The following is a 22,577-nucleotide window of genomic DNA, read 5'->3' as shown; positions in this document are numbered from 1 at the left end:
GCTCCTCAGTGGAGAAAGGGAGTGTGTGAATGGAGTGGTTGACGTAAGGGGTGATAGTTCAACTCCACTCACTTTGTGTGTGATGGGGGGATGGTGGTGGGGCTTAGCCAATACTAGCACTAGCAGCTGCAGTACAGATGCTGCAGGTCAGTAGGCTAGGCTAACTTAATGTGTCTAACCCCTTCAAATTAGTGGATTTGGCTGTTTTAGCTACACCCATTGCTGACATGTGTATAAAGTTGAGCATACAAGCAATCTCCATAGACAAACACTGGCAGTAAAATGGCCTGTTCTGAAGAGCTCAGTGACTTTCAATGTGCCACCGTCATATTAATGCCAATGATTTTGTCATGAGATGTTCGAGCAGGTGTCCACATACCTTTGGTCATGTAGTGTAGCTAGTGTAGACGTTGTGTGGGCGCCTGGCTGTGTATGTTTGTCTTTATGTGTTTGTTTTCCCCGGTATAGTATAGCATGGGATGTTGAACAGGGGATGGCACTGTGAGTGTGTTTGTTTTCCCAGGTATATTATAGACTGGGATGTTGAACAGGGGATGGCACTGTGAGTGTGTTTGTCTTTCCCTGTATAGTATAGACTGGGATGTTGAACAGAATAATAGTGAGCCAGTTTGAGCCAGTTTCATCACAGCTCTTGATGGTTTTTGCGACGGCACTTGAAGAAACGTTCAAAGTTCTTGAACTGTTCCGTATTGACTGACCTTCATGTCTTAAAGTAATGATGGACTGTCGTTTCTCTTTGCTTATTTGAGCTGTTCTTGCCAGTAATATGGACTTGGTATTTTACCAAATAGGGCTATCTTCTGTATACCAACCCTACCTTGTCACAAATCAACTGATTTGCTCAAACGCATTAAGACATTCCACAAATTAACTTTGAAAAGGCACACCTGTTAATTGAAATGCATTCCAGGTGATTACCTCATGAAGCTGGTTGAGATAACACGAAGAGTGTGCAAAGCTGTTATCAAGGCAAAGGGTGGCTACTTTGAGAATCTAAAATAGATTTTGATATATTTAACAATTTTGGTTACTACATGATTCCATATGTTATTTCATAGTTTTGATGTCTTCACTATTATTCTACAATGTAGAAAATAGTCAAAATGAAGAAAAACCCTTGAATGAGTAGGTATGTCCAAACCTTTGACTGGTACTGTAGATGTACACTCTACAGTGCCTTCGGAAAGTATTCAGAACCCTTGACTTTTTCCACATTTTGTTACGTTACAGCCTTATTCTAAAATGGATTTAAAATCAAAGATTTTCTCATCAATCTTCACACATATACCAAATGACAAAACAAAAACAAGTTTTTCGAAATGTTAAAAATTTATGAGAAATAAAAAACAGAAATACCTTATTTACATATGTATTCAGCCCTTTTGCTATGAGATTCGAACTTGAGCTCAGGTGCATCCTCTTTCCATTGACCATCCTAAAGATGTTTCTAAAACTTGATTAGACTGGTAAATTCAATTTATTGGACATTATTTGTTAAGGTACACACCTGTCTAAGGTCCCACAGTTGACAGTGCATGTCAGAGCAAAAACCAAGCCATAAGTTTGAAGGAATTGTCCGTAGAGCTCCGAGAGGATTGTGTCGAGGCACAGATCTGGAGAAGGGTACACAATTTCTGTAGCATTTTCTTCTTTTTTTAACCTTTGTTTAACTAGTCAAGTCAGTTAAGAATTCTCATTTTCGATGACGCGCTAGGAACCGTGGGTTAACTGCCTTTTTCAGGAGCAGAACGACAGATTTTTACCTTGTCTGCTCGTGGTTTCAATCTTGCAACCTTCCGGTTACAAGTCCAACGCTCTAACCGCTAGGCTACCTAGAACAAAGTGGCCTCCATTGTTCTGAAATGGAAGTAGTTTGGAACCACCAAGACTCTCCCTAGAGCTGGCTGCCCGGCCAAACTGAAAAATCGGGGGAGAAGGGCCTTGGTCAGGGAGGTGACCAAGAACCCGATGGTCACTCTGACAGAGCTCCAGAGTTCCTCTGTGGAGATGAGAGAATCTTCCAGAAGGACAACTATCTCTGCAGCACTCCACCAATCAGGCCTTTATGGTAGAGTGGCCAGACGGAAGCCACTCCTCAGTAAAAGGCACATGACAGCCAGCTTGGAGTTTGCCTTAAGGCACCTAAAGACTCTTAGACGTTGAGAAACACTATTCCCTGGTCTGATGAAACCAAGATTGAACCATTTGGCCTAGCGTCACGTCTGGAGGAAACCTGGCACCATCCCTACGGTGAAGCATGGTCGTGGCAGTATAATGCTGTTGGGATGTTTTTCAGCGGCTGGGACTGGGAGACTAGTCAGGATCAAGGGAAAGATGAACGGAGCAAAGTACAGAGAGATCCTTGATGAAAACCTGCTACAGAGCACTCAGGAACTCAGACTGGGGCGAATGCACACCTTTCAACTGGACAATGACCCTAAGCACACAGCCAAGACAACGCAGGAGTGGCTTCGGGACAAGTTTCTGAATGTCCTTGAGTGGCCCACCCAAACATATCTGGAGAGACCTGTGCAGCGATGCTCCCCATCCAACCTGACAGAGCTTGAGAGGATCTGCAGAGAAGAATAGGAGAAACTCCCCAAATACAGGTGTGCCAAGCTTGTAGCGTCATACCCAAGAAGACTCGAGGCTGTAATCGCTGCCAAAGGTGCTTCAACAAAGTACTGAGTAAAGGGTCTGAATACTTATGTAAATGTGAAATTTCCGGGGTTTATTCATAAATTTGCAAAAATGTATAAAATCTTGTGTTTGCTTTGTCATCATGGGGTATTGTGATGTCATTATAGGGTATTGTGTGTAGATTGATGAGGGGGAAAAATCTAAACAATTTAATCAATTTTAGAATAAAGTTGTCGTAAAAGTCAAGGTGTCTAAATACAGTGCCTTGCGAAAGTATTCGGCCCCCTTGAACTTTGCGACCTTTTGCCACATTTCAGGCTTCAAACATAAATATATAAAACTGTATTTTTTTGTGAAGAATCAACAACAAGTGGGACACAATCATGAAGTGGAACGACATTTATTGGATATTTCAAACGTTTTTAACAAATCAAAAACTGAAAAATTGGGCGTGCAAAATTATTCAGCCCCTTTACTTTCAGTGCAGCAAACTCTCTCCAGAAGTTCAGTGAGGATCTCTGAATGATCCAATGTTGACCTAAATGACTAATGATGATAAATACAATCCACCTGTGTGTAATCAAGTCTCCGTATAAATGCACCTGCACTGTGATAGTCTCAGAGGTCCGTTAAAAGCGCAGAGAGCATCATTAAGAACAAGGAACACACCAGGCAGGTCCGAGATACTGTTGTGAAGAAGTTTAAAGCCGGATTTGGATACAAAAAGATTTCCCAAGCTTTAAACATCCCAAGGAGCACTGTGCAAGCGATAATATTGAAATGGAAGGAGTATCAGACCACTGCAAATCTACTAAGACCTGGCCGTCCCTCTAAACTTTCAGCTCATACAAGGAGAAGACTGATCAGAGATGCAGCCAAGAGGCCCATGATCACTCTGGATGAACTGCAGAGATCTACAGCTGAGGTGGGAGACTCTGTCCATAGGACAACAATCAGTTGTATATTGCACAAATCTGGCCTTTATGGAAGAGTGGCAAGAAGAATGCCATTTCTTAAAGATATCCATAAAAAGTGTCGTTTAAAGTTTGCCACAAGCCACCTGGGAGACACACCAAACATGTGGAAGAAGGTGCTCTGGTCAGATGAAACCAAAATGGAACTTTTTGGCAACAATGCAAAACGTTATGTTTGGCGTAAAAGCAACACAGCTCATCACCCTGAACACACCATGCCCACTGTCAAACATGGTGGTGGCAGCATCATGGTTTGGGCCTGCTTTTCTTCAGCAGGGACAGGGAAGATGGTTAAAATTGATGGGAAGATGGATGGAGCCAAATACAGGACCATTCTGGAAGAAAACCTGATGGAGTCTGCAAAAGACCTGAGACTGGGACGGAGATTTGTCTTCCAACAAGACAATGATCCAAAACATAAAGCAAAATCTACAATGGATTGGTTCAAAAATAAACATATCCAGGTGTTAGAATGGCCAAGTCAAAGTCCAGACCTGAATCCAATCGAGAATCTGCGGAAAGAACTGAAATCTGCTGTTCACAAATGCTCTCCATCCAACCTCACTGAGCTCGAGCTGTTTTGCAAGGAGGAATGGGAAAAAATGTCAGTCTCTCGATGTGCAAAACTGATAGAGACATACCCCAAGCGACTTACAGCTGTAATCGCAGCAAAAGGTGGCGCTACAAAGTATTAACTTAAGGGGGCTGAATAATTTTGCACGCCCAATTTTTCAGTTTTTGATTTGTTAAAAAAGTTTGAAATATCCAATAAATGTTGTTCCACTTCATGATTGTGTCCCACTTGTTGTTGATTCTTCACAAAAAAATACAGTTTTATATCTTTATGTTTGAAGCCTGAAATGTGGCAAAAGGTCGCAAAGTTCAAAGGGGCCGAATACTTTCGCAAGGAATACTGTACTGTACAAAAGTATGTGGACACAAAATAGTGGATTCGTATATTTCAGCCAGCCTTCTGTGTTTCATGACACACACACCCATATGCGGGAGAAAGTGGGTTTGTGTGTGTGTGTGGGGGGCGGGGTTCTTATTCCTACAGAAGCAATTAACACAGTAGCATGTGTACCCCCCAAATATAGCACTTCACATCTGCCAATTGGCTCAAAATTGCTCCCATCCCCTAATTGTGAATTTCACCCGTCAGCAGATTGATATTTCAGATGAAACTATGCGTGTTTATAAAAAATAAATACAAAAGTATGTTAATTGGATATGTTGCGAGCCCAGTGAGTGTAGGGCTGGGCTGTGTTCCGCTGGGCTGTGTTCCGCTGATCTGGGTTCCGCTGGGCTGGGTTCCGCTGGGCTGGGTTCTCATGTATCGAGCTGAGAGCCGAGGGGAAAGCTGGTGCCAGCTTTTGCAGACCCATAGATATTGATATTGAGCTCTATGCTTGGTTGGACAGTGATTCCTCCGTCTCTCTCTCTCTCTTTATTTTCATCCTCCACTAGACTAGGTCTGCCTGTCTGCTCTAGTCCCGTACACACACCCAACCCTAGATGAGCTCTCTCACAACCTGGAATCAACTTTATGCCGAGTCTCTCCTTACTTAATCTCTTTCTTTAGCCATCTTGCTTTCTCTCTCCATCTTTCTCTCTTTCGCTCCTTTCTCTCTTGCTCTTTCTTTCTTTCTCTCTCTCTCTCTCTCTCTCTCTCTCTCTCTCTCTCTCTCTCTCTCTCTCTCTCTCTCTCTCTCTCTCCTCTCTCTCTATATCTATTTGGCTTTCTTTATCTCTCTGCCTCTCTCACACATACTACTCTCTCCTTGCTTCGGCGTACTCCATTGGCATATGCCGTCTGGTATATCAGGTGTGTCAACATTTTATGCCATGTCATTCACAGATGAGGGTATGATAATTGAGGATAGTGTCCTGTGATAGCTGGCCACAATTTCCAAGCAATGGGAAGAGCACCATCAACAATAAAAACATAGCATCTTTTTCTCAGTAAGGGAGCGTCTCTAAACGTCCTCGTGACTCTAATTTAAACGAGAGTGTGAGTCTTTTTCCTTATCCACAGAAAAAGGTGCATTTGAGATGTTGACAGATGTTATATTGTCTGTTTTTTACAAGGAAGACTAAAACGGAAACGATCATTAATAATGTGTGTTTTTTCCAATCTCGATTAGCAAATGTATGTGTGTTGCTCTGTGAATATGTGTCCTGTTGTTAATTGCTGTCTTCATGCCTTTCTTTCTCTCTTCCTCAGGTGTCATCCGTCTTGTATTTGTGTCGGGTTGGGGGATGAACGGGGTTGTCTTGATTTGAGATTTGAACTAAACTATCTTTTCTCTCTCTCTCCTCTCTCTCTGTCTCCCCACAGGGGACTCATCGCAGGCCGGTAAGTCGACTATCTCTTCACCTTCTCTCTTGCTCTGACACACGTACTGCTGTTTTGTCTGTGGCTGACAGTGATGTGGGATTTGATGATTCTAAGGCACGATACAGACTGAACACGTACACAATGGTGCGCGCGACGCACGCACGCATGCACGCACACACACACACACACACACACACACACACACACTCCATTGGGTATACAAAAGCACATATAAAAGCCTAACGTGCCTCTACAAACCAGACGGATTGAGATTGCTGTGCCACTTGAACTTTTCTCCCAGCGGTGAAAGCCAACTTTAAAGGGTGCACAATTACCATTTATTTGTATTGTGAGGCTGCGGGATTCCTGCTTTTATATCAGTGAGTGGAGCTCTCAGTCTCAGTGGATTGTGAGCAATCCAGAAAAGTGTGAACTATATTGCTTTCAATCAGTCATCTGCTGGTTGGGGCCCAGCAATTGACAGCAATAACCACTCAGGTTGAGAATGAAGACATACGAGAGGCCGGGGTGTATCCAACTCAATAGCCAGCCCACTCTGATGAGAGAAGATGACTTAATGGACAGAATATAGATATAGTTGATCTTACCATTCAGAGTTCAGCAAGGTAACTCTGAATAGCAGATACATTAACAGGCAGATGGGATCATGTATGTGTGAGGAAGATTGAGGTATACAGCCTGTCTTTGTGAAGTTTTGTGATGTAGATCTGTGTTTTGTAAAGGTTTGCAATTGGGTCAACTGTGGTGTCTGCTTTAAGTGAACAGTAGAGAGTATTGTAGTTTTCACCATGTTGTGAGCATGCTTTTAAAGGTGCAATATGCAGAAATCTCTCCGCCATTTCCTGGTTGCTAAAATTCTAGTTGTTTGTCTAATTTCAGTTTAAGTGACCAAACAAGCAAGTATAGTGTAGAGAATCATTGTACCATCTAAACCTCTGTGAAATATATTTTCCATAAATAAAACTATTGTATTTTCAGCTGTTTGAAGCTGATGTACAAAATTGAAAGTTAAAGCCAAAAAAAGGAAACTTAAGAACAGGAAGCATAGAAATAGCACACATAGAATATATCTACCACTTCTTAGACTTTTTTTAGTTGAGTTTATTTTTATTTTTACAGGGACAGTGCACATTTAATCAACGTTTCAGAAAAAGTGCAGGTTTTAGCCAGCCGGTTAATTTTCATCTGCGGTCCCTGGGCATGTTATTAAAAACAATTACAATAACAATACAGACAATCAATGAGCAGTGAGCACAAGCAGAGCAACATAGGACAATCAGGACGTAGTATACAGACAGAGCAACATAGAACAAAAAGCAGCAAGACAAAATCCATAAAAGCAACCGTGTTTCCACACCTCAGAAGCTACAGACAACATGGAAAGCGGCCATACAAAACTAGGGATTATGTTCACAAATCTGATTGGCCTTTAGCCATGTCTCCATGTTTTTAATGAAAGTGTGATAGGTGGTGCAGTTGTGTGTCTGATGGCAGTGTATTCCAAACATGGGAAGCTCTCACAGAGGAAGCAGATTGACTAAAGATGCTTTTCCTTAAGGGAACTATACAGTCACCTCTCATGGCAGACCTTGTGGATCTGCTGCCATATGTTTGGGCTTTCTGTTTAACAAAAGTGCTGAGTTGAGGGGGGGCCAGGCCATTAGGATCTTGATTACAAGACATGCGTTGATGTATTGCACAAGATTTTCCCAACTCAGGAGCTCATGCTTTCTGAGGATGTAACAGTGATGATGGCTATTGGGCTTCCTATCAAGCACTTTGAGGGCCTGTTTGTAGACCGACTGAATGGGTTTTAATGTTGTACAGCAAGCTTGGGCCCAACTAGTCAAGCAGTATGTTAAGTGAGGAAGTATCATAGATTTGGAGTACAGCTTTGCTACCTCTGTAGTCAAACAATTTCTTATAGGTTGAATTTGGTTATTTGAATGACATTTTTCACGCGCTTTTTAAAAGAGGGGTTGGAATCAAGTATGATGCCAAGGTACTTAAAATCAGATACCACCTGGAGCTTCTCCCCTGACATAGACATCTGGCTCAGTAGCATCAGTTGTCCTCTTTGTGAAGAACATGCAGACAGTTCTTTTTACATTGAGATGCAAACATGAGTCACTGAGCCACTTTGTAACCTGGACCATTACAGTAGTGAGTTCTTGTGCAGCTTGTTGTTTGCTCTTTGCATGCCCATATCACTGTATCATCTGCATACATTTGAACTTCAGACCCAGTACAGACAGAAGGCAGATCATTAATGTACAGGCTGAACAGGAGGTGCCCCAGTATTGACCCTTGGGGCACACCCACATCATAGCTAAGAGTGGGCGACAGCTTATTGCTCACTCTGACACACTGGGTTCTGCCTTCAAGGTATGATCTCAAGGCATCGGGGGAAAAGTTGAACTTGGACAATTTTGTGATGAGTACCTCATGGTTAACAGTATCAAAAGCCTTCCTTAGGTCCAGAAACACAGCCCCAACATCGCCCCCTTTGTCCATCTTGGACTTCACATTTTCCAGAAGAAAGCTGTTGAACGTTTCTGTGTGTTTTGCTCTGAAGGCAAGCTGCATGGAGAGTAATGTGAAGGGGCTGTTGTTGAGATGGGCAATCAGTTGCTCTGCTAAACACTTTTCAACAACCTTCGACACCACAGGTAGTATACTAATGGGCCTGTAGTTACTCACTTCAGTAGGGTCACCCGATTTAAAGATGGCTGTTATTATTGCCAACTTCCAGACCCTTGGAAACACGCCCTGACCAATAGATGTGTTGGTGTCCTTAGTAATGGGGCCAATGAGTGACTCCTTGTAGTTTTTAAGAAAGGTACAGTCCAACCCAAACACATCTTTGGCTTTAGAGTTCTTTAGTGAGCTAATCACTTTGTTCACCTCTGACTCAGAAACCTCCCTAATGATGAAGACAGATCATCAATACACATTTCTATGTGATTGTGTCACCCAAAAAGTTACATATTGCAGTTTTAAATATATACATTTAAGTCCAGATATGCTAATAAATTTGACTTACTTTATTTATTTTTAAACATTGTCTGCCTCCATCCGCCACTCTGAAATGTATATCAATCAGTTCTTCCCAGACTTAGGACTCAAAATGTAATACAACCAAGGAGAAAATGCAAACCTATGGACAATCCCATTTTTTTGTCTATGTTGTTGTGTATACTGCTAAAGTGTTATGCATCACTTAAGTATTCATTAAAACTACACCCCAAGACCATATCTCAAATCTGCTGACATGCTACTGCTCGCTAGATTTTAATTTGGAATCAGTGAAGTGTGTGTGGTGTGTGTGTGTGTGTGTGTGTGTTTATAGACAATCTAATGAAACGTATCAACGCTCCACACAAACAGTTAGGAAATGTAATGCTTGCTAAAGCTATAGCTTCCAGCAGTTGCTGCAATGTGCCTTTCAGTCGAGTATGATGACATCAATATTATCGCTCCTCTACAGAATATTATCCCCCAAGAATACACTTTTATATAGGAATTTAATCGTTGGATGAAATGTACTGCAGCGTTCAGGCTATGTTCTGACTGAACGAGCAAATAGGTACAACACATACATACACCACACATAATACAATGGATATTGGATAATGGACCAGTACACATATTTTCTTATTTTTGAAAACCATATTCTACGCTTTCCATAGTTTGCCACTGAAATCTGTATGATTCTGACTGGCCTCTCTGTTCAATCATTTCAGGCGAGAGTATCTTCATTTGCATGTTGCTCGTCCTGAGGTACGTAAAGAGGTATGCAAAGCTGTAAAGACAGTCTTTCGCCCGAACCCCACCGTGTTGTCTGCTATAGTGAATATAGAGCATAATAATGTCTTACCCTGTCCCTCAAGAACCATCAGGGAGGCATGAATACCACACATGTCTGCCCTCTAAATACTGCTGTTTACATGGCACACGCCATATGCTCCTCTCTAGGTTCATGACATGAATGTGTTGTTGGAATACGCATTAAGAATACAGACATACACATGCCCAACCCTCACCACCACCTGTTGATGAGGACGGGATATTCTGCTGTGATTCCAGACCTTTGGATATCTCTATAGAACCAGTGTAGCTCAGCTCTTGTCTGTTAGAACCAGAGCCTGTACAGAGACCAGACAGACGTTATGTTGCAGTCTCCAGAGCTGTAGCTGGAGAGAGTGGGCCAGAGAGCTAATGTGCCATTTTGTCTGACTTCAGATTATAGCCTAGCAGGGCCGCTTACTCGAGGGTAAACTCAAAAACTACCCCGGCTGCTCCCTCCTGCCTGCCTAGACTCTCTCCATCCACAGTAGAAAAAAAATGTAATTAAAAGCAGGGAGAGAATGCTGCTGGATCGTGATTTCACATTAGTCTTGTGGGCTAAAAAGGAGGAGATGGCTAATACATTCCTCCACAAGAGGATTTTGTCTATTAGTCCATTTCACCACCATCGTCACAAATTCCTCTGTGAGAAGATTGGGGTGGATGAGCTTCAGCAAAAAAAGGCTGGAAAAGTTAGGACAGGAAGGAAGGATAGAAGAATGCACGTTAAACATATTTAAATAGGACCACGGTCTGAAGGCCCACAGCCTGCTTGAGGTCCAGACAAAGAGGCATCAAGACACCTCTCAGAGTATTGAATTAGACAAAGGCATGTACCTAGACGATTATGTGACTTAACCTTCTAAAAACGAGGGGGAAGTTGTTTTCAGTGCCTCCACTTCCACGGGAATAAATAAATAAGTACCCGAGGAGAGCCCCAATATAGTCTGAAAAGACTCCAAGCCCCATAACCCTCCTCTTCCCTAGGGGTAACGCCCAGAGCAACCAGAGAAGCCAGACAAAGGCCTGAAGAGTTCCTGGACGAACAACACACAGTTGAACTTCACAGGCACAAAGAGGCCAATTGGTTTGGTTAGTGGCAAATCTACCTCTTTCCTGTTCTCTTTCGTTCTCTCTGTAGTCTGGTGTAATTGAAGTTGCAAGAGAACAAGGGATAATAGGGAAAGGAGAGAAAGAAAGGATGAGACCTCATTTTCAGAGATCGTTCAAGTCTGTACCAGAGCACAGGTTGTTCCGCTCTTTCTTTGAAGCAGAGCGTGTCTTTCACGTTATTGAGATGATGGAGTGCATTCATGAGGGAAGCGGGATGCACTAGTGTGTGTAATTCCATTAGAATGACTTACTCAGGTGGAGGAGTGGAGAGAGAGTGGTTAGACAAATGCTGAATGCACACGATCAGAGAAACAAGCACAGGTAGGTGGTGGGCCGACACTGAAAACAGTGAAGTTGATCGATCTACGTCGAGGGAGGAGCTGATTTCTGTATTTATAATATTCTTATGATTACCAGGTCAATTTGTTGGCACTAGGGCTGACTCCATTTAGTCGACTGGTCCATTGTTTGGTTGTACCGCTGTTGGTCGACCAAGATTATTTTGTTGAGCAGTGGCAAATATATTTACAAAATGTGTGGCACACAAGACACCTGTCTGATTCACGCCTGTCTGAGTGGACTAATCCATTGTGGAGGCCTGTCTGAGTGGACTAATCCATTGTGGAGGTCTGTCTGAGTGGACTAATCCATTGCAGAGGCCTGTCTGAGTGGACTAATCCATTGTGGAGGTCTGTCTGAGTGGACTAATCCATTGCGGAGGCCTGTCTGAGTGGACTAATCCATTGCAGAGGCCTGTCTGAGTGGACTAATCCATTGTGGAGGTCTGTCTGAGTGGACTAATCCATTGTGGAGGTCTGTCTGAGTGGACTAATCCATTGCAGAGGCCTGTCTGAGTGGACTAATCCATTGTGGAGGTCTGTCTGAGTGGACTAATCCATTGTGGAGGTCTGTCTGAGTGGACTAATCCATTGCGGAGGCCTGTCTGAGTGGACTAATCCATTGTGGAGGTCTGTCTGAGTGGACTAATCCATTGCGGAGGCCTGTCTGAGTGGACTAATCCATTGCGGAGACCTGTCTGAGTGGACTAATTACCATAATTTACCAAAATCTACCATGTTTATTTGGTTACAGTAATTTATTTTAATGCATACAATATATTAGTATTACAGTCTTTCCATTGTCATTGTAGGATTGGACACATTGTTTTGGGTGGGTGTATTTCATTCCATTTACTGTATGAGTTGTCAATTTATTCATTGTCTTTTGTTTGGAGCGCTCCTGTCGATCTTTATTTTTATTTTTATTTTTATTTCACCTTTATTTAACCAGGTAGGCTAGTTGAGAACAAGTTCTCATTTGCAACTGCGACCTGGCCAAGATAAAGCATAGCAGTATGAGCAGACAACACAGAGTTACACATGGAGTAAACAATTAACAAGTCAATAACACAGTAGAAAACAAAGGGGGAGTCTATATACAATGTGTGCAAAAGGCATGAGGTAGGCGAATAATTACAATTTTGCAGATTAACACTGGAGTGATAAATGATCAGATGGTCATGTACAGGTAGAGATATTGGTGTGCAAAAGAGCAGAAAAATAAATAAATAAAAACAGTATGGGGATGAGGTAGGTGAAAATGGGTGGGCTATTTACCAATAGACTATGTACAGCTGCAGCGATCGGTTAGCTGCTCAGATAGCTGATGTTTGAAGTTGGTGAGGGAGATAAAAGTCTCCAACTTCAGCGATTTTTGCAATTCGTTCCAGTCACAGGCAGCAGAGTACTGGAACGAAAGGCGGCCAAATGAGGTGTTGGCTTTAGGGATGATCAGTGAGATACACCTGCTGGAGCGCGTGCTACGGATGGGTGTTGCCATCGTGACCAGTGAGCTGAGATAAGGCGGAGCTTTACCTAGCATGGACTTGTAGATGACCTGGAGCCAGTGGGTCTGGCGACGAATATGTAGCGAGGGCCAGCCGACTAGCGCATACAAGTCGCAGTGGTGGGTGGTATAAGGTGCTTTAGTGACAAAACGGATGGCACTGTGATAGACTGCATCCAGTTTGCTGAGTAGAGTGTTGGAAGCCATTTTGTAGATGACATCGCCGAAGTCGAGGATCGGTAGGATAGTCAGTTTTACTAGGGTAAGCTTGGCGGCGTGAGTGAAGGAGGCTTTGTTGCGGAATAGAAAGCCGACTCTTGATTTGATTTTCGATTGGAGATGTTTGATATGAGTCTGGAAGGAGAGTTTGCAGTCTAGCCAGACACCTAGGTACTTATAGATGTCCACATATTCTAGGTCGGAACCATCCAGGGTGGTGATGCTAGGCGGGCATGCGGGTGCAGGCAGCGATCGGTTGAAAAGCATGCATTTGGTTTTACTAGCGTTTAAGAGCAGTCGGAGGCCACGGAAGGAGTGTTGTATGGCATTGAAGCTTGTTTGGAGGTTAGATAGCACAGTTAGCACAGTGTCCAATGACGGGCCGAAAGTATATAGAATGGTGTCGTCTGCGTAGAGGTGGATCAGGGAATCGCCCGCAGCAAGAGCAACATCATTGATGTATACAGAGAAAAGAGTCGGCCCGAGAATTGAACCCTGTGGCACCCCCATAGAGACTGCCAGAGGACCGGACAGCATGCCCTCCGATTTGTCACACTGAACTCTGAGTCAGGACACAAACCTGATTACGCATAGAAGTGGGCCTAGTCTACCTGGCCTGCGTACAAGTGTAGGCCTATAAATGTGCCCATTTGGGGATACTATTTCTGATTGTCTTAACTCACCGTCACTGTGGAACTTCTCAAAGTAATTTTTTCATAGCCTCAAACAGCAAGTAAACAAAGTCTGTTTTTACATCCATTGAGTTCCTCAACGTAGCCTATTTGAAAAATCATTCCAGCTCTCTCCCTTTTGATAACCGCTCAGCATGAAAGGGGGAAAAAATGTCATGCTCTGTTCTGGTTGAGATTCATAAAATAGGCCTACCTGATTACTTCTTATCCCTTGCACAAATAGCCTACAGCTGTGTCTGTCTGTCCAGAGCTCACTGTTGCAGGAAACACTGATGGCCCAGAATATTTTATACAATGTAACACGTTTGTTAGCGTAGGTTTCATTAGCTATCTCCCTGTCAGCTAATTCCATTTTGAATAATGTCTTGGCATGATTGTCTCATTTCACGTAACTAGCTTCAGGCTTAATTGAACATTCAATCATATCCACTACCGGTCAAAAGTTTTAGAACACCCACTCATTCAAGGGTTTTTCTTTATTTTTACTAGTTTCTACATTGTAAAATAATAGTGAAGACGTCAACACTATGAAAGAACACATCATGTATCATGTAGTAACCAAAAAAGTGTCAAAATATATTTTATATTTGAGATCTTCAAATTGCCACCATTTGCCTTATTGACAGATTTGCACACTCTTGGCATTCTCCCAACCAGCTTCATGAGGTAGTCACATGGAAGGCATTTCAATTAGCAGGTGTGCCTTCTTAAATGTTAGTTTGTGGAATTAACCAGCTATTTATTTAACTAGGCAAGTCAGTTAAATAAATAAGGATTGGACCCTTTTTTTAAAATGTTGACTAAAATGACATCTAACTGCCTGTAGCTCAGGACCTGAAGCAAGGATACCTTTTGATACCTTTTGAAAGGAAACACTTTGAAGTTTGTGGAAATGTGAAATTAATGTAGGATAACATAACACATTAGATCTGGTAAAATATTTTTTTTAAATCATAATTTTTTAAATGCAAGAGAAAGGCCATAATGTACTATTCCAGGTTAGGCGCAATTTATATTTTGGCCACTAGATGGGAGCAGTGTATGTGCAAAGTTTTGGACTGATTCAGTCCTGTTTTCTGTTCAAAATGTTGCCCAAATGTGCCAAATTGGTTTATTAATACATTTTCAAGTTCATAACTGTGCACTCTCCTCAAGCAATAGTATGCTATTCTTTCACTGCAATAGCTACTGTAAATTGGACGGTTCAGTTAGATTAACAATAATTGAAGCTTTCTGCCTATATCAGATATGTCCTGGGAAATGTTCTTGTTACTTACAACCGCATGCTAATCACATTAGCCTATGTTAGCTCAACCGTCCAGCGGGGGGGAGGGGGGGGACATCGATCCTGTAGAGGTGTTAAGAAGAAATTATTATTTGCAATGACGGCCTACCCCAGCCAAACCCAAACCCGGACAGTGCCTGGCCAATTGTGCGCCGCCCTTTGGGACTCCCAATCACGGCTGGTTGTGATACAGCCTGGAATCGAACCAGTGTCTGTAGTGACAGTATTAGCTTTACACTACTTGTCCTTATGTTTTTATAGTCTTAATTATTCCTTGGCATAAACTGGTGGTTAAAACATTCCTTGTCCTGGAATGACATGCTTGCTAGTGATAAAGCTATCTGTTCCTGCTAGCTAGCTGCATATCTACTTGTTTTAACTAGCAAGCTATCTATATTACTAAGGTTTCTGCATTCTAAATTGGGAGTAATTTTACAGCTTGCATTGATGGAATAATGTTTGTATAACTTAATAATAGTTAGCTAGATTACAAATCAATAAGATGACCTGATATCAGTTTGTTGGACCGAGAACTCTCTTGAGCTGTCACTAGCTGTCTACTCAACCTGCTCCACTACAGTCCCGTCGAAAAGAACAAGGGCGAGCTTGGTCCTCCTTTTTCTGTAGTCCACAATCATCTCCTTTGTCTTGATCACGTTGAGGGAGAGGTTGTTATCTTGGCACCACACTGCCAGGTCTTTGACCTCCTCCCTATAGTCTCATCATTGTCGGTGATCAGGCCTTGTTGTGTCGTTGGCAAACTTAATGATGGTGTTGGAGTCGTGCTTGGCCATGCAGTCATGGGTGAACAGGGAATACAGGAGGGGACTGATCATGCACCCCTGAGGGGCCCCCGTGTTGAGGATCAGCGTGGCAGATGTGTTGTTACCTACCCTGACTACCTGGGGGCGGCCCGTCAATAAGTCCAGGATCCAGTTGCAGAGGGAGGTGTTTAGTTCCAGGGTCCTTAGTTTAGTGATGAGCTTTGAGGGCACTATGGTGTTAAACACTGAGCTGTAATCATTGAATAGCATTCTCACATAAGTGTTCTGTTTGCCCAGGTGGGAAAGAGCAGTGTGGAGTGCAAAAAAGATTGCCTCATCTGTGGATCTGTTGGGGCAGTATGCAAATTGGAGTGGGGCAAATTTCTGGGATAATGGTGTTGATGTGAGCCATGACCAGCCTTTCAAAGCATTTCTTGGCTACAGACGTGAGCTACGGGCCGGTTGTCATTTAGGCAGGTTACCTTGGTGTTCTTGGGCACAGGGACTATGGTGGTCTGCTTGGAACATGTTGGTATTACGGACTCGGTCAGGGGCAGGTTGAAAATGTCAGTGAAGACACTTGCCAGTTGGTCAGCGCATGCTCAGAGTACAAGTCGTGGTAATCCGTCTGGCCCTGCAGCCTTGTGAATGTTGACCTGTTTAAAGGTCTTACTCACTACGGATCGGCTACGGATAGCATGATCACACAGTCGTCCAGAAAAGCTGATGCTCTCATGCATGCTTCAGTGTTGCTTGCCTCAAAGCAAGCATAGAAGTTATTTAGCTCGTCTGGTAGACACGTGTCACTGGGCAGCTCGCAGCTGAGCTTCCATTTGCAGTCCATAATAGGTTTTTCAGCCCTGCCACTTCCGATGAGCGTCGGTGCCGGTGTAGTACGATTCAATCTTAGTCCTGTATTGACGCCTTGCCTGTTTGATGGTTCGTCGGATGGCAAAGTGGGATGTCGTGTACGTGTACAGGTTAGAGTCCCGCTCCTTGAAAGCTGCAGCTCTAACCTTTAGCTCAGAGCGGATGTTGCCTGTAATCCATGGTTTCTGGTTTGGGTATGTATGTACGGTCACTGTGGGGACAACTTCATCAATGCTCTTATTGATGAAGCTAGTGAATGATGTGGTGTACTCCTCAATGTCATCGGAAGAATCCCTGAATATACTCCAGTCTGTGCGAGCAAAACAGTCCTGTAGCTTAGCATCTGCATCTTCTGACATCTTCCTTATTGAGAGAGTCACTGGTACTTCCTGCTTCAGTTTTGCTTGAAGGCAGGAATCAGGAGGATTGAAAACTAAGTAGACATATCACATAGATAGTGATTGCAACCTAGGCTTTTTCCATCCTGGCTTTTGCTATGTGGTTTGTACACAGCTCTGTATCCTCACTGCACTGATATGGTTATTTGGAAATGCCCCTTTTCTTTGTCAGGGCACTCTTTCAAAAGTCTTATAACATTCCTAATTTATGAGTTTGTTTCATTGCTATCATCATATCAAGGCTATCGCTGAGGCAATGTCCTGAATGACAGCACTGCCCTGAATTACAGTTAATCGAATCAATCTCATATTGGACACAAACATATATATTCATGTACAAAAAACACACACTCTATTTCTGTAATATACAAAACCACTCAGTAATTCAAAACCCAGTCATTATTTAGCTACAGTTGTTGTTTCACTCGTTATAATCAAGCCTCCTCTCCAACCTCATTGTAAGATGGCCGCCCTCTGAATAACAGTGATTGCAATAAAACACTAAGCCCACAGGCCATTTGCATATTGAAGGGGGTAATGAGATAGCTAGCTACCTTAGATAATTAGTGCTTAAGGCGTTTAACATCCCGTCTCGACCACAGGGACCGAGTTAACTCACAAGCAATTAAACGACGAGTCATTTGGTCCTGACATTTCAGGTGTTTTTTTTATGGCATTTGTTTTGTCTGTGTGTCACAAAACAGAGCTCATGGCTACACCATAAGGACCCCTTGCTAAGGATATAGTACCCTGTCATAAATGCCTGCTAGGAAACACATGAAGAGCCCAAAGATTTTGAAGTGCTGATGCTAATGTTAACGATGATAAATGCTGCCTGGTAAATGTTAATGTTGGCAAATGCTTTCCCTAACTGTTTTGCTGACATTTTATTCCTTTGGGAAGCCGGTGACACCGACGACGGAGCGATCACTCAATCTTACAAGCGTTGAATTTCAGTCGCAGGCGTCAGTCATCTGAAGTTTTATCGCGATTGTGTGAGCTCATCGAAAAAATCGTATTTAGATATTGTGTTTGAGCTCCATGACAACTCTCTATTGTGCACATGCAGTGTGGTGAGTGGAGAGAGTAGCATTTCCACGCAGGCAATGAAGAAAGCGAATTACATCTACATTGGTGCTAGCCCAGCTAACAATTGTAGAGAGAGAGGAAGTTCATGTAATGTTACCCGTCATGTTCCCCTAATGTTTGAGTGTCCAGTTTTCTGTTAGTAAGGGGAACATTCTATCTAAGTTAGCAAAAACTTTCTAAGAACCTTTTTAGCATTTTGCGTTAGTTAGGAGAACATTCCCTTAATGCCAAACAGAACATACCCAGAGTGTGGTTATCATCTTCTCAGAATATGCAACATTAATGTTCTAGACACGTTTCATGGGACGTTGCAAGAACGTTCGTGTCCAGTTTTCTGAGCGTTGGGAGAATATTCCACCAATGTCCCACCAAAACATACACAGAACATGGTTGCCATGTTTTTAGAACATAACATGTTAACGTTCTATACATGTTTCATGAGTCCAATGTTCTGAGGGTGACGGTAATATTCCATGAACGTTCCACCAAACCAGTAACCAACGCTCTCTTCTATTTAATCTGACTTATTCATCTCTGGAATCCATCACAACACACAGTACTGTGTTCTCAATCAAGGACTATAACAACGCTGTAGACTCTTGTTGGGTATTGACTGTTGTGTTAGATGCTGCTTCAGTGATAGTAAGGGGTAAGAAAATGGCCACCATCCCAGCTGCCGGGGCTCCTGGGTAAAGCTATGGGGTGTCTGCTGTGACTGAGGCATTTCTCTGGCGGGGACTCTGGGAGGTGGCGCTTGACTCTGGAGCTGCTCGCCCAACGGGGATGTCACACGCTTTTAACACACCCCATGTCTCCCGGGGAAAAGGCAAGAGTGAATGAGGGAGAAAGGAGGGAAGGAGGATACTAGAGAAAATGACAGAGAAAGAGGGAGAGACTTAGAGAGCAAGAGGGAGACAGCAATGGGGGGAAGAATTGAATCAGACAATGAATGAGAGAGAGCAAGATGTGGGAATAACGAAAAATGACACAGAGAAAAGATTCCCTCTGCAAGAGACAGCCCAATCCACCTTGACTTGAACTTCTGAATTTCTCTATTTTCTTTCTGTTTCCCTTTTAGTGATTACAGCTGCATTACCACATAATACATTACAACTGACCTTATATTTTGGTTACATAAATTGATTTATGATGTTTTTCATGTGCCCAAGGCATAGGTTCATTACAGTGGCTCTACAGGCTCATTGCTGGACTATTAGGCTGATTTGATTCCATAAGGAGGGAAGGAGGGGTGGGAGGGAGTGATGGATGTAAGGAGGGATAGAGGGAAATGGAGGGATATTAGTGGGACCACCAGGGGATCGTAAACTAGGGCCAAGGCATGGCTCTCAAATGACATGGACTAGCATGGACTGGCGCTGGTGCCTTGTAGATGCAAAGCTTCTAAAATATGTTACTTGTTATGGGGACTGTATCAGAACATCTGGCATGGGGCACAAGGAGCAGTGTGGAACGCTTCAACCTACACACACACACACACACACACACACACACACACACACACACACACAGACACACACACACACACACACACACACGCAAACACACACACAGACTTTAAACTCCATTAGCAGGACTTGGGGAAAGCAACATATATTTATCTTGCAACAGGCCAGAAACTCCAGCCTCTCTCTCTAGAACAGAGATACAAACACAGTAGAGACATTTTGCCCTGATTTTTGTCAACCTGTAATGGGGCATCTCTGTAATAGGGCTTCTCTGCAGTCTTCTGAATCCTGCTCCCAGACCAGTTGAGACAATTCCAGACTGACACCCACGGACTAGATGGCTTTCTGCTACTCCTTCAGATTCACGTGTAGTTTATATCCTCAATGCCACAAAGCATCGCCATATATGAAGTGTCTCAGCTGTGAGAAGTGATGACTCTGTATTTGTTAAGCTATGGTTCAGAGAGTTATCAACAACATGGACCCCTGTACAGCCGGCCAAAGAATCATAGCCACAGTGTACTCCAGTGCGGTGACCGTGTTGTTGAGCTGTGTTCACCGGTGCTGATCGATCAGGAATCCAATAGGACTGATGATGCCAATTAATCAAGCTGTCAGCGCTACAGCTACTGCCCAGGGGGCATGCTCAATAGGTAGGGAGCGACAGAGACTGGGGCTCTGTTTCATTCCACAAAGAATTTCTTCCCCTCTCTCCACTGAGCTTCTTTACTTTCTTTCATGGATCTGATGGGATAGGTGAAATCAATGTGGCTGAAACAAGGTGGGAGATATTGGTAACACCTACCCAGTTGGTCTTAGTTTTATGAAGGGGAGTGAACAAGGCAGCACATTATCAGCCTCAAAACATAATCCGGTGACAATTTTTCTGAAAGTTAAGCGTCATAACATATGACGCTTAAGGCACATAATATGAATATTAACATGAAAATTATTCCTGGACTGAGCACAACCCATGTATTATTTTCAGAAGTCTTTAAGTGCTGTCAAATTGGTTCAATTTCTGTCAAGCCTCGCCATGTAACTCGGCCACTCAGGAAAATTCACTCTCTTCTTGGTTGGCCTTGTATTTTAAGTTATTGTCCTGCTGAAAGGTGAATCAGTCTCCCAGTGTCTGGTGGAAAGCAGACTGAAGCAGGTTTTCCTCTAGGATTTTGCCTGTGCTTAGCTCCATTCAATACATTTTTTATCCTGAAAAACTCCCCAGTCCTTAATGATTACAAGCATACCCATAACATGATGCAGCCACCACTATGCTTGAAAATATGGAGAGTGGTACTCAGTAATGTGTTGTTTTGGATTTACACTAAAAATAACACTTTGTTTTCAGGTCAAAAAGTTAATTGCTTTACCACATTTGTTGCAGTATTACTTTAGTGCCTTGTTGCAAACAGGATGCATGTTTTGGAATATTTTTATTTTGTACAAGCGTCCTTCTTTTCACTCTGTCAATTAGGTTAGTGCTGTGGAGTAACTACAATGTTGTTGATCCATCCTCAGTTTTCTCCTTTCACAGCCATTAAACCGCGTAACTGTTGTAAAGTCTCCATTGGCCTCGTGGTGAAATCCCTGAGCGGTTTCCTTCCTCTACAGCAACTGAGTTAGGAAGGACCCCTGTATATTTGTAGTGCCTGGGTGTATTGATACACCATCCAAAGTGTAACTAATAACTTCACCATGTTCAAAGGGATATTCAATGTAAGTTCTTTTTTTAACCCATCTACTCAACTCAGGCTGTTGCGTACATCATGCTTCAATGTCAATAGGAGACGTGCCTTAACATACGACTGATGCACACAGATGTGAAATTACTGCGAAATGAAGTCCTAAGAGACACATACTGATTTTTATGACATGAATCAGTCACTAGAAAACCTGCTTGAAAATTTGACTAATGCACGCAGATGTTAAGAGTGAATGCTGAGACTCTTGCCAGTTTTATCAACTGCTGGTTTTTGCTGTAATCGGAGGACCAGAACCAATATTTGTATTGATTATCTGACAGCGTGCCTAATTCATACTGTATGCCCTATAAGAATTTCAAGCTGCGTGTATGAATATTCTGTGTTTCATTGAGTGTTATTGGACTAGAGGCAGTGGTAACCACACGCAGGCTTTTCCACAATCTCAGGAAATATAACTGAGTAACGTTATTTCATGGACATTGAATGAATAGATGACATGCCTGTACTTCTGTTTGTTTTACCTGTTCTAAATGCATTTGGGACACGTCCACACGTGTTTAGTCATTTGATCGTACGTTAGATGTAATTATTGGATGCTCAGTTTGTTTGCTATCTTTAGAAATTGTGCATGATTCATCTTCAAATGGCTATCTATAACAATAACTATTTTAGGTGTTTGCCATATGTACTGCATATCCATGTAAGAGGCTTTGATATATGTTGTTGATATATCATGTATTTTATACAGTCTTCTGCATCATACAGATGATAGGTTTTCCGTGTAAAATCCATTGAAGTTCCTTTATATATTGTCAAACTTTGCAATGAAGCCCGTAGATCAGCCAGAGGCTGTCTAATATAGCAATTTGCTCCCTCTGTCACACAGTATTATGGCGAATCGAGTTTTGTCATGAAGCTTATGAAGCTGTAGAGGCCAGACTCAGACGCTGTGGTAGTTTAGGTCCCATCTCCACTCCATAAACTATGGTATGCAGCACGGTCAGGAGAACAGTTTGCTGCTACAACACCACCGGTGCTCTGTCCTGTGTGTTCTGTTGTATTGTGATGTCATAGCACATTCCGTCCAACTTTTACTCTCTGATAGAGTGAATCTGAATGAATGCGTACACACAATGTTTTTCACGCTCAGCCGTTTCCCATGTGTATCAAGAATGGTCCACCACCTAAAGGACATCCAGCCAACTTGACACAACTGTGGGAAGCATTGTAGTCAACATGGGCCAGCATCCCTGTGGAACGCTTTCAACACTTTGTAGGGGGCTACGGTTTGTT

At 42.8% G+C, this 22,577-nt stretch overlaps 1 protein-coding gene across 4 annotated transcripts in view; it reads left to right on the top strand.

Moving 5' to 3' along the window:
- Window positions 1–22,577, top strand: part of LOC110500696 (neurexin-2) — a 1,070,834-nt gene that overhangs the window by 350,313 nt on the left and 697,944 nt on the right. For all 4 annotated transcript variants that reach the window (XM_036958142.1, XM_036958143.1, XM_036958144.1 and 1 more), the window contains exon 5: window positions 5,974–5,991. In XM_036958142.1, the coding sequence (XP_036814037.1) occupies window positions 5,974–5,991 (18 nt within the window). The remainder of the gene's footprint in view (window positions 1–5,973; window positions 5,992–22,577) is intronic.

The sequence above is a fragment of the Oncorhynchus mykiss genome, chromosome 21 (assembly GCF_013265735.2).
Source record: "Oncorhynchus mykiss isolate Arlee chromosome 21, USDA_OmykA_1.1, whole genome shotgun sequence".
Classification (NCBI taxonomy): Eukaryota; Metazoa; Chordata; class Actinopteri; order Salmoniformes; family Salmonidae; genus Oncorhynchus; species Oncorhynchus mykiss.
The sequence above is the reverse complement of the archived record's forward strand: the minus strand, read 5'-3'. Positions and strand labels throughout refer to the sequence as shown.